The sequence below is a fragment of the Neltuma alba genome, unplaced genomic scaffold (assembly GCF_004799145.2).
Source record: "Neltuma alba isolate B1F8T4 unplaced genomic scaffold, ASM479914v2 tig00004683_pilon, whole genome shotgun sequence".
NCBI classification, from domain to species: domain Eukaryota; kingdom Viridiplantae; phylum Streptophyta; class Magnoliopsida; order Fabales; family Fabaceae; genus Neltuma; species Neltuma alba.
In genome coordinates, this window is record NW_021633815.1 from 34,224 (window position 1) to 47,315 (window position 13,092).

General features: G+C 32.9%; 1 protein-coding gene across 1 annotated transcript; it reads right to left on the bottom strand.

The window, feature by feature from the left end:
* Positions 1 to 723: 723 nt before the first annotated feature.
* On the bottom strand, positions 724 to 12,799 carry LOC114745457 (uncharacterized). The gene is made up of 12 exons (XM_028933614.1): positions 9,788 to 12,799; positions 7,465 to 8,082; positions 6,766 to 7,372; positions 6,596 to 6,681; positions 6,070 to 6,147; positions 3,900 to 3,986; positions 3,614 to 3,694; positions 3,414 to 3,485; positions 2,353 to 2,466; positions 2,154 to 2,282; positions 1,918 to 2,019; positions 724 to 1,569 (listed from the first exon to the last, which is right to left on the bottom strand). The coding sequence occupies exons 1-12, from the start codon at positions 12,797 to 12,799 to the stop codon at positions 724 to 726; spliced, it is 5,832 nt and encodes a 1,943-aa protein (XP_028789447.1).
* Between the last annotated feature and the right edge of the window lie 293 nt (positions 12,800 to 13,092).

Consider the following 13,092-nt stretch of genomic DNA (forward strand, 5'->3'; position numbering starts at 1 on the left):
CATTGTGTAGGTATCTTAAAAATGTATTCGGGGAAAAAATGTGCACAAATATAATACTACCTCCAGTTACTAATAGAAGACCTAGTTTAATAAATTAAGGAGATTAAAAAAATTACTACATGACTTAATCATAACATCTATTATATGATCTCTCTAAATATAAAAAAAAAATGATTAGACTATAGATCATTTTATAAATAAGGAAAATTAGTTTTAAAAAAGTAATAAATCTAAATAGTTTAAAAAAATTTATTAACTTCTTTAATTTCTTTAAATTAGTCAACTCAATCTTATATTAATTATTAAAGATGGGAGGTAATATAATATAGTAGACACAATTTTTATTTTTAAAAGCTAAGTTAAAATAATTTCTATAAAATAATCTAAATGTTAAAAAAATGTATCACGTAAAAAAAAAACTACAGAACACACAATTTTTTAACGTGGAAAACCCCCTCAATGTGAGAGATAAAAACCACGGGACCCAGTCCAGAAAAATTTCACTACAATCAAAGCCATATGTACAATAACGAGTCTTCAACAATCATTACCCGCACGTCCTACTTTGTTTTTTTTAATAATTTCCTCTTCATTTTTTTTGTTTTTTTGTTTTAATCATAAGAACTCAAAACACAAAACCCACAACATACATAGCTAACAAACCAACTAATAAACACGACCACACAGTAGAATTGTTTAGGAAATTAAAATATCAGTCTCCAACTATGAAAGCTTATGTTGAAGACGAACTCCTAGTAGCGGTGTGACTTTTCTCAGATTGGATAGACAAGAAGACCACTTAACATCCATATTTTGTAGTTGTTGCTTTGCTTTTATGTTTTCTTCCTCCATGTGATACCTTTCTCTCTTCACTGCGTCGAACTGGTTTATCAGCCCCATTGTCTCAAAAACACTCTTCTTCTTCTGTTCTTTGAGAGATAACAGTTCAATCTCACACTCTTGGATTTCTTTTTCCTTCCTATACACTTCAGCCTGAATCTTAGAGATTTTCTCCTTCAACTCTGCTTCTTTTTGCTGAGCCTCGGCCAAAGAACTCTCTTTATTGTGAATTTTAGACAGAAGAGTTGTGGCTGCTTCCTTTCTCTTTGAAGCTTCTTCAGTTATAAGCTTCTCTTTTCGTTCAAGCTCGTTGAATGTGTCAATAGAGGCATAGGCTTGCTTGGAGGAAGATAGAACAGTCTGGATTTCTTGTTGCAAAGAGTGAATTGTAGCTTGAAGGCCATGAGAGGGAGCTCCTTCTTCAGAACAGTGGGAGGATAAGATGTTGAGAGCATTCTCAAGGCGAAGTTTGCTCTCTTCGGAGCAAGTTATTTCACTCAGACTCATCTTCAATGAGGCTTCCAAGTCAGTGAGAGCCTTCTTCAACTCGTTATCATCTCGAAGAGCTGCAATTTTGGATACATCAGGTATGTGAACTTCCATTTCAGCACCTTCGTCCATTATTCGGAACAATCTCATCAGATCATCTTCTGCAAATTGCTTCTGGTTTCCTTGGTCAAACTTGATTTGTTTCCCAGCGGAGGTCTCTGGTTTCTCCGTGGTTTTATCCTGTTAAAGTGAATCAAATGAAGCAACCATTATTGTAACCAACAGGATATAATGAATTAAAATGCGTTTCCTTCCGCATATTTATGTCTAAGCAAAGGAAACAGAGTTATCAATTGTTGACCTTCTTAATCAGGTGCAGATTGAAAAGAATTGTTCATACCAGTTAGTTTATTTAGGTATTAGATTGAAAAGAAGGTGATATATAGTGGAATCAAAATACGCTCCTGTTGCTTCATAAAAACAAAGCACCAGTTGATTATCAAATTGGTCTATTCTAGCATTAAGTTTATGCCAGTTTCAAAGAATAAAATTTCATCCCTAAACCAATGCAATAAAATGAAGGCTTACTTGGGCAGTGTGATCGGTAATAGCAGAGATCCCTGACTCCATTTCCACGTGAGATGCTGAAGTTGCTATTTGAGGCTTTTTGGGAGATGGGATTGAAGAGACCTAAAAGCGTAGAAATGGAAAGATGAATTTGAATGGAAGCCAATAATTTATTAATAATGCAAATGTATTAGAAACCAAATATTTACTAGTGGAGAGGTCTTTCCAGAAGAAATAGATGGTGGTATCATCAATACCATTTCATTTGATGTTTCTTTGGAGGAAAATTCTTTGATAGGTTCTTCAACTCTTTGAGGAGGTTCATTAGAGGTTTTATTTTCTCCAGGTGCTTGTTGATCACCCATTGGTTCCTTTCCACATAACTCCTAAGCAAATTAAGGAATGAATAAACAACAAGACATTTATATAAAGCTAAAATGAATGTAGCGAGCTTACTTCAGAAGGAGCTAATGTGTAAGGTTCTTCAGTTTTCGGCTTTGAATAAGCTGATGAACTTTCTTTGTCATACTTCTCAAATGAAGGACCTTCTCCAAAAGTTGCTTTGAGATTCTGCCCAACACCAAATGATACGTAAGTTTAAGGATTATTTCTACGACACTAAAGCATTGTAAATAGTATAATCTTCTGTCAAATGTTAGCATTTTGTGAATCATTAGAACGCATATCATATCCTGATTTTGATAGTGCTTGTTGATTCAACCCATATAAGGAAGCATAATATTCTTACATGTGAGCTAATTTTCTTAAACAATGGCAAATGTTGGTGGGGATGTGTTGCTTAATTCTGAATTCATGATTTGATTTGATTTATAATAAAAAAGACTCTAGGTTACCATTATTGTCTTTTAATTTTAGCCTTTTGCAATTTTCTAGGGGTAAGAGGGTGCATATGAGAGAGCTAATTGTTTTTCAAGATGACGCATTTAATGAGAGTAATTGGGATTTTTTTTTTCCTTTTCAAACAATATCAATAATGTACCTACTTCTTCTTGGTTGGTGAGATAATTAAAAGTTACTTATGTACAGGATTGGACAGGGAGTAATATATAGCCAAGTGGTGCATTAAAGGCTCCTACAAATTAAACGCCTATACTATTTTTTTGAAATGATTAGTTCAGTAAACATACAAGTGAAGGTCTTTGTTCTGGGATTCACTCTTAAATTATTTGAACTAAATGATGGAGAGTCATTGCGGGCATATATAAGAAATAGGAACCGACCTAACGAGTTCATTTGCTACTGCTTTAGTACTCTCTAAACTTACAATCTGTTGGTATCTTAAATCTGTTTTAAGCTTACTGTTAGGGTCCACTTTGATCACCAAGTTATGCATTAGAGGCTCCCACCAACTCTTATCCATAAAACAAAATCATTATTATTATAAGGCATTTCCACTTCCACATGACCATGTGTTCGGGGAAATATATATATATATATGTATGTATGAATGTATATGTACAAACCAGTGGAAGCATAAATTGAAGAACAATCCTTACCATGTCTGAACTAGATGACGGAGTTGTTGAGAGTTTTTCTTCGACAATTCCACTTGTTGATGCAATGGTATCCTATGTAACTCGTAAAATATGAATGGGTTACTAAAAATGTTAAAATAATTAAGAAGCACATGGTATATTAATTTAAAGAGAACTCTTTGTTGGTTCGAGTCCTTGTTAGAGACTACCAATGTACATACCTCTGTCAAATTTGGAAAATTACTTTTTGTTTTGTGTGTTGTGGAGTCTCTTATGCCAATTTCCTTTGATACTTCCTCACTCTAAACATCAACAAAAAGATATAAAAAGAAGATAAGCTGAGTTTTTATGGTGTTAATCACCATAATAAATCGAATTAGCACACAATATTTATTAAAAAAACACTTGATTTATTTCAAACAAATGAATAAAACAGTGAGGTAAGAGAGAAATCAATTGTTGATTTCGTAAGTGTAGTTAGTTATAGGAAAAGTATGATATGCATACTTTTTCAAAATTTGGTGAACCATTATTCTGTTGGGACATTGTTGAGTCTTTTTTCATGTCTTCTTCTAATGATTCCTCTTCTTTGATCTGAAAAATAATAGAAGATATATTAGTTTACAATCAACATCAACTTTGATTCCTACAAGGTATATGAGAGGCTCTTGCAAACTCCTATATAAACTAAAAACAATATCATTACTATTAAACCCTTTCCACTTCTGCATTGCTGCATAATTGAGAATTGTTAATGAAAATGCAAGTGAAAGTATTTGTTGAGAAATGAGTTGTTAAGAAGTTTATGACATTGTTTGATTATCGTGAAGTTGTTGAGAATAACACAAACATTTGGTCCAAAATGGTTAAGAATAAATCTGCTAAGCCCAGCAATGTCAAACCTAAACATCTCAAGCCTAAATCGTCAGAACATACCAGAAGACCCTTATATTTTCATTAGCTATTGATATAATTGCTTGACACGTGTATTTCATGTTCTGTGCAATTATTGTTTTTATACCTTTTTCTCTATTAACTCAATAGATGGATTATGCTTGTGTACTATATTATGTAATCTTCTTCAATAAGCATGCCCGTTCAATCAAAACAATAAAAAATGTACAAATCATGCTAAAATTTGTTAGTCTCTCACCAGAGTTAGCTCTGATTCCTCAGAACAGGGTATAAAGAAAATAGTGAGTTGAGGTCATTAATAAAGATTGTAGTCTTAGCCCACTAAACAGGAAAAATTGGGGGCTTCTGCTAAAATATTAGTAGCGAGGGAAACTTTTATTCATGTATTGGTCAATTTTATTTTTACTTAAGCTTGGTGTAAAAATTATCACTTCTCATCTCCCTGTTTTTTTTTTTTCTTCCGATCTCTTTAAGCTGATTAAGCTAACACATAGTTGTTACAATTAATCAATTTAACTATTTTTTTTTTAAACTTTGATTCCTAAAGATGCATCGTAGGCTCCTGCAAACTCTTGTATAAATTAAAAACAAAATCATTACTATTAAACTCCTTCCACTTCTGCATTGCTACATAACTAAGAGTCGTTAAATGAAAATAGAAATGAAATTATTTTGTTGAGAAATGAGTTGTTAAGAAGTTTACTTTACAAAATAAACTTTACAAATCAAACTAAAATTTGAAACAAAGGAATAAGAAAATATGTAAGAATGTGTTGGCTTGGTAACACACTCTTTTTTTGTTATGGTATTGACTATTATGAGGTCTCTCTCCAGAGCTTCCTCTAATTCCACATAATAATAATATCAAACAAAATAGTGAATTGAAGTCATTATTAATAAAAAGAATAGTTAATATACAGATCCTTATAATTTTAACTAATTTTTAATTAGGCTCATATAATTTTTTTTCTTGTTATCAAGTCCTTATACTTTCACTTGTTTTATTTAGGGTCTTGTAGTTTTTTTTTTTTAATCTTTTCATCAAGTTCTTATAGTTTCATTTGATATTCAATCATGCCCTTGAAAATTTTTATTCTTTATTCTATAAGTCCTAATAATATTCTTAGGTAACAATTTTATTTTATTGTTCTTTGAAACTTTTGAATTAAACATATATCCATGTTCATTTTATAATAATATTTTTATTTATTATTATAACCATAAAATTTGAATTATAATAATAAAATTTTCTAAAATCGTAATATAATTGAAACCCATTTATAATTTATAATTCGAATCATTTAAAAATTAATAATTATTTAATTATTTTCATAATTAAATAAAAATTAATTTAAATTTATTATTAATAAATTATATTTTTAATATTATTTATTTAATTAATTTAAGATAAATTAATAAATCAAATTAAAAATATACAAAGATCTGATAAAATTATGTGAAATTATAAGCACCCGATAAAGAGAGAAAAAACTACAAAACCTAAATAAAATCAAGCAGAGATATAATGACCTGATTAAAAATTGTTTGAAATTATAAGGACATGCAAATTAATTATTCATTAACAAAATTGTAATCTTAACCCACAAAATAGGAAAAAGCGGTGGATGTTGTATGGAATTTCCGCCAAAATCAGTAGCGAGCGAAATTTTTATTCATGTATTGGTCAATTTCTACCAAAATTTGTAGTTGTTGTTATTAACCGTTTCTCTATAATTTCGCAACAAAAGCATAATCCATGTACCTCTGGTGATTTTGGTGAAACTATGGAGTCTCCTTCAATAACCTCGGATGCCTCTGCCCGCTCGGATTCCCGTTCATCCTGAACAATCACAAAACATATAAGAAAAGATGAAATGAGTTGAACTCTGATCATTAAACTTTACGAATTAAATCAAGCTAAAATTTGGAATAAAGGAAGAATAATATGTAAGAGGGGATGTATTGGCTTGGTAGCACACACGCTTATTCTGTTACTGACTATTGTTGGGTCTCTCTCTAGAGTTGGCTCTAATTCCTTAGAACAGAGTATAAAGAAAATAGTGAGTTGAAGTCATTAATAAAGATTGCAATCTTAACCCACTAAATAGGAAAAATTGGTGGAGTATGGAATTTCTGCCAAAATACTGGTAACGGGGGAAATTTTTATTCATGCATTGGTCAATTTTATTTTTAGTTAATCCTGGTGTAAATATTATCATTTCTCATCTCCCTGTCCCCCCCCCCCCCCAATATCTTTAAGCTGATTAAGCCATTTTATTAAGTTTGACACTAACCTCATAAGCCCAGTCACAAATATCCTCCTCGTAGTCATAGTAGTCTTCATTAGACAGTGTTTGAGATAGTAATTCATCCACTGCCAAAATAAAACAACTACATTATTATGAGAACAAATTGTAGCAATTAGTAGGTGTAATGAATTAGCTCTGTAAATGCTTACTTTCTTGGATGCTACCATCATAAGCTGAAGGTAAAGAAATAGCAGGACATTGACGCACACGACGGATTTTAACAGTATGAAAATCAATCCCTTGACAGATAGTATGAAGATTTGGCAGTTTTACTAGTCTTATTGCAATTAGTTTGGGAAGCACATTCTCCAAGACCAGCTTCTGTCCCTCTGCCTGCTTCCATCCAAATACTTGCCCAAGCTGAGGGGCATCTACTATACTCACATACAAGAGTCGTGGAAGCTTACCACATGACATAGGGAACAAGCATTTTAAACTTATGCAATGCGTCACTGTTACTCCGCGTAGCTCTGGGAAACATACTTGATGGAGAGTCATAGGATTTTTGTGATTCTCTTCATCCTCCATAATGCTCACTAGCTCTTCGCACTCTGATACCCATAACCTTTTCAGTTTTTGCAGCCATCTTAAGGTAGATGCGCAGAAGATAAATTTCAAATGCTTGCATCCCTGGATTGTTAGCTTGGAAAGATTTTGAAAGCTCATGTAAATAATAGGTTCCACACCAATATCCTCCAACTTGGGCAATTCTTGCGTGTTGGAAAGTGGTTTACCTTTCTTCTCAAGAGGTAATGCCTGTGGGTATCATCAAGATATATTAGTATTAATGATTTTCTTAGTTGATCAATCATAAATTAACTAGAAAAAGAAGTCGGAAAGAGGTTTACCTTTCTTCTTGACAGATCTTCTTGTCTTTTATGCCCATCAACCAATAAGTCCATCAAAGTTTTCAAAGGAAGTTGTGGGCATTCATTCAACCCAATATCTTCTAGATATAGTTCCTTCACATAATAGTTTTTAGCACAAATGCCAACCATATTTGGTAAATCACAAAGGTCTAGGCTTTTCAAAGCTGGGAGATTAATATCAACCTGAACATTAAGATTCTCATCAGCACGGCATTTCCCAAAGACATGTGTCAACATTCCAGCCCCGGTGATCTCCACAGATTCTAAATGCTTCAAGTCTTTTGAATAAAAAGCAGGGAAAATGTATTCCAAGTGGCTACAGTCACAGACTCCAACCTCCCGTAAGTTTGGGAAAATAGAGTTAACATTCCCACGATCATGACCATGCTCCTCATCTGTTACTATGTGCTCTAGTGCATCGCAATTTCCAACTGCCAACTGTTCCAGCAATTTCAATGATGAGGCAATGGATGGCGTAAAGAGTGACTTTAACTCAGAAAATCCAAATATCCGTATCCATCTCAAACTTCTACATGGGTATAATGGTGGCGTGAAAAGACCATGAGCTCTGTTGACAACATATTTCACCTTTAATGCCTGTATTCCATACAAACATGTGAGGATTCTTCGCCTTTCATAAATTGAAAACGAATGGTGCAAGTTATGGTATAGGTTTAAGGTTCAAACTTTTCTAATATTACAAGAAAGATCTACTATATATAAACAAATTGGGGAAAATTAAAGAGAACAACCTACAAAAAATAATATTTATTGAAGAGATATTAAAATTTGTAATCATTTATAAGGATCAAATATAAAACTGTAATTTCAAAAATAATAAACTATTCCTAACTAAATTCTTAGATTTTCTCTAACCACATCTCACATACGCTCCCTCCGTGTTTTAGGGATCAACTCCTATAATACATAACAACAAATTTCATATTTTAACAATATTGGATTAAAAGTAAAATTGTATCACTTTCAACATAAATCAACGAATCAGAAGAAAAATGAGCCCGTAAGTTGGTTTCATATGATTTTTGAGGGAGATATATGGTGGCATAAAAATAATGTAGAAATCAAATTGATCAAACATTACTCATAAAGTTTTTCATAGCTATAATTTTTATCTGCACACTATTTCTTATTTGTTATCAATTTTTATAATCTTTTTGTTTTGTTTTTTCTCGATCTTGATATGTTTGTATTAAAGTAAATGGTAATAAAAAAAATTTAAAGATGAAAAAATTCTAAAAAAATATCTCTAAAATTTCAAAATCTCAAATAAAAAATGACTACAAAAATATGTTGTCATTTACTTCTCCAATGTTATCAATTGCTATTAAAGTGTAGCAAGCATGACCGATTTAGAATTTTAAAATTCAAAGGTAATTCTTTGGGATTCTCCCTTTTAAAATTAAGGGAATGGAAAATTTTAGGTAAAAATAAATATTAATAATGTTATTTAATTAATTATTTTCTATTTTCAAAAATTGAAATTGGTAAAAATATTTATAAAAGTTCTAATTCTATTTATTGAAATTAATTAAAATATATCCATTTAAATTTAAATATATATAAAAAAAATATGGTAAAACGATTTATAAAAAATAAGTCAAGAAAGAGATATTTGGGGGAAAAAAGAGGGCTTTCAATTGCAGCTTAAAAATTAACTATTGATAGCACAATTCATGCAGATGAATGATTTTACTTCATTGTGTGTTTAGATATATAAGATATTTTAGATAGATTAATATAAATGATTTTGACTGATTTTAATAAATTTCGTTTCAAATATTGATGAGAAAAGGATTATTAAAAATTTTAGTTTAAATTAAGGATTGTTAGGGACTTAGGGATAATTTATTATATTTTAAATTTATATTTTAGTATTTGCTTCTTATAATCAGATCTTTTTTAGTAAATATTACTTTTTTTGGGTCCTTCCCCCAATTTTCCCAACAAAATTAAGTTCTTCTACAATCAGTAATTTATAAATGGACAAATTTTCGGGTGGGTAGCGTACAGAGGAAGACCCAAAGCAGTGTAAATATAATGTGCCAAAAAAAACGTGCAAGTAATTTGCAGCATATATTTGAGCGAATTTTTTGGTTTTTGCCAACCGTGCCTAGTGTCTCAATTAGATGGAAAAAAGAGAAATGCAAAATTAATTTTGTTACTTTAAGACAAATTGATATTCTCATCATATATACAAGAAGAAGTTTAGCAAAGCATATTTGGGTGATTCATAAATTATTACAAATAAAGATTTAAAACAAAATAGAGTAACAGATATTACCTGATTATGGTTTGATTGAGTGTCTATGGGAGCAGAAGTGTGACGTATAGTTGAGGCTTTTGATTTTGCCCAAAAACAACATAGATGACCCCTTGATAGACTGCTACTGCTGTCTACTTTTGCACTTGGAGATGACTTTTGAACTTCATCAGAACAAGGCTGTGGGAGATAACATTCTGCATATATGTTGATGAAATTCGGTACCTCATAAATTCTCAATTCTTCTAGCAACTGGAGGATGGCTTCTTTCCCCATTTGGTGCAAATCTCTATGCTTTGGATATTGCCCAAATACGTATTTTAGTTTCTCACAATCTTCAATCTTCATACTTTCTAGTAGTGGAAGGTCTTCACAAAAACATATTGGCAATATAAATTCTAATTCAGCACAGAGGTATATCGTGAGATATTTCAATTTTGGCAACATTGAGTCATGACTCTTTTGATTAGGATCCTGATCATCCATAGTCTCTGCTACTATGTATTTCAACTTCGAACATTTTGTAATATCCACTTTTTCCAACTGCTTTAGACTCTGTGCTGTGGATGCATGAAAAAGGCATGTCATTGAACATTCATTTAGATATATGGATTTAAGATTACACAGCTCTAACTTGCCATCAAATAACGTGCCTTCCAATTTTTCACATCTAGATAAATCCAGCTCCTTTAGTTGCTTCAAAAAGTCAACAGGATAAGGCCCATGGCATAGTTCTCTCACATCCACAGAAGAAAGCATCAGTTCAACCAACTTGGAGAAGATAGCCACACCAGGTCGGAGATTCTCAGTATGGATTAGGCACTTTATCTCATTCGTTGAATCCAAAGAGAGCCTAGTTAATTGATCTCTCGTGCTGTCATCTTCCACAGATATTATGTCAGGAACAATATTTGTCCATCCTCTGTTGTAGTAATCTCGTCCTAAAACCAAAACTTCGGCTCTTGCCACAAGGAGCTTAAATATTTCATTGGAGAAGTATACTTTTAAGTTCATTGAATTAAAATATCTAGATACTGAAGAATCCTCTTTATAATCACTATAATAAACCGGAACCCGATCCATTATGTGATACCTTTCCAATCTAGGAATTGTTGTAATTTGCCCGTCATAATCATCCACAAGATTTGAATCGTAATACAGCTCCTCTAAGAGAAAACAACTTCCAATCACTTCAAAAGGATTATTTCTTCCAGTAAAAGAACAGTTCACCATCTCCAACAATCTTAATTTTTGAAGTTCTTTAATTTCTTTTGGCAATTCAATAATCGAACAATTGTTCAATTCAAGGCTCTCAAGGTTTTTTAGATTTGCCAAAATAGATATATCTCCTAATGACTTAAAATTCTTTATGGCCAAAGTTCGAACATTTGTCAATGACAAAGGCGATTGAAATAAGGAAGTAGCTAAAGTTTCTAAATCTGACAAACCCATTAAAGCCAAAATTTTAAGGTTCTCCATCCCTTCAAAGGGAGCATCAGGAACTTTGATCCAAGGAGAATTTGCATCATTTATCCAAAGTAAAAGAACCTCAAGTTTTTTGCCATCAAAATGATTCGGAAAGTCAACTATGTTCCAAGATGAATATTGGATGTTTTCCATTAAAGTTGAGTTAGAATTCATGCCCGCTTGAACATGTTTGTTTCCAATCCATAGAGCTACCTCCCGAACCAAGTCATGCATTTTGACACATTCATTCTCATCCTTTAATAACAAACAGGAATCTGTGAGCTCATTTTTAATTGGAGTAAAATGACTCCTTGCATCAGAGTATATGTTAGCTTCTCCACAAAGGCCAACACCTATAGCAATCCTGGTTAAAAGTTCTATAGGTATTTCATAATCTTCCGGGAAGAGAGAGCACAGGAGGAAGAGTTGTTGCGCCTTTTCATTCTTGAGATTATCATAGCTTAATCTCAAAGAGTTATAAGCCGGTTTTAACTCTTCTTTAACATCGTGAATTCCCTCATGAGTCTGCAATCTTTTCAAACCATCCTGCCATTCTGATAAAGGCCTAGACTTTAGTGCACTTGCCACTGCTACAATTGCAACTGGTAAACTTCCACACTCCTTCACAATGCCTAAAGCCACATCCTTAAAACCATTGGAAGGACCATCTATGCTCCTGCCAGCATAAGATAGGAAAAGATCAACTGCATCCTTTTCATTTAGGACCTCAAGTTTAATAAGCTCATCGCATCCCATATCTATACAAACTCTCAGATCACGTGTGGTCAGCAAAATAGCACAACAACCCTTGCCATGGCGGCCAAGAGGAATCCCTATTTCTCGCAGTGTAAGCTTTTGCCACACGTCATCTAGTATTATAAGTACCTTTTCTCCACCTTCTGCTATTCTTTTCCATAATATTTGCGCTTGTTCAGATTCATCCTCTCCTTGGGTTAAACGCAGACCCATGTGTTTTGCAATGTTGTCCCGAATATTTTTCAAGTTTGCATCCTTTGAGACAACACTGAAGATGACTTTATCAAACAACTTTGGTTCCACATCTTTACCTACTTCTATTGCCATTGTGGTTTTCCCTGTTCCACCTAGCCCATACAATCCAATCATAAACTTGTTGTCATCTTTCAATGCCTCCTTCAGCTTCTCAGAGATCAACTTTCTATCCTCAAAAGTCATAAAATTTGAAGAAGAATAGAACTCGATGCCTGGAAGCCCAGTTGATCGAGCAACACGAGCGAAGTTACTCTGTTCCATCAGTCGTTTAATCGTTTGCGTCTTCCTTTCCAGCTCCTTGCCTCGCTTGTACTGCCAAAAGCAATTAGTGACCAAACCAAACCATTTCTTCTTTCCTTTTGTGTCTTCTCCTATGAGACCATTGGCTCTTTCTAACCACAGTTCAACTTCATCTTCAACCTGATTTTCATTTCGGTGCCTGGCATCTTCAATATTCTTGAGCACCGTGTTTCTTCTTGCAGTCAAACTTTTCTTCTCCTCTTCGAAGTCATCAACATAGGTCTTGTAACGACACAAGTATTTGAGTTCCTTCATTGCTTTATCTACCGATGATTCCGCGACATGGGTGGCCACGCCCTCTCCTATTGCCGCCATCTAACATGCACGGATATGCGATGCAATTAGGGACTGTTGGCTACACTTCTATTATAAATGTTTCAACTACACCTACCATATTCTAGATAGCATACAAGAAAAATAATTCTCACGAAAGTCTACATCAAAAGGAACGTTATGCAAACTTAGTTTAAAGAACCTACGAGAATGTTCTTACTCTTAGAGTGCGTTTTTTGTTCTTTCTCCTTTTCTCCTACATATTTTTTTATTTC

Excerpts from the sequence above, each read along its gene's own strand:
- LOC114745457 (XM_028933614.1), bottom strand. The coding sequence starts at position 12,799 with ATGAAGGAACTCAAATACTTGTGTCGTTACAAGACCTATGTTGATGAC. Across the intron at positions 8,083-9,787 it reads CTCAATCAAACCATAATCAG|GCATTAAAGGTGAAATATGT; the intron begins GTAATATCTGTT and ends TATGGAATACAG. Across the intron at positions 2,020-2,153 it reads AAGAAACATCAAATGAAATG|GTCTCTTCAATCCCATCTCC; the intron begins GTATTGATGATA and ends CTACGCTTTTAG.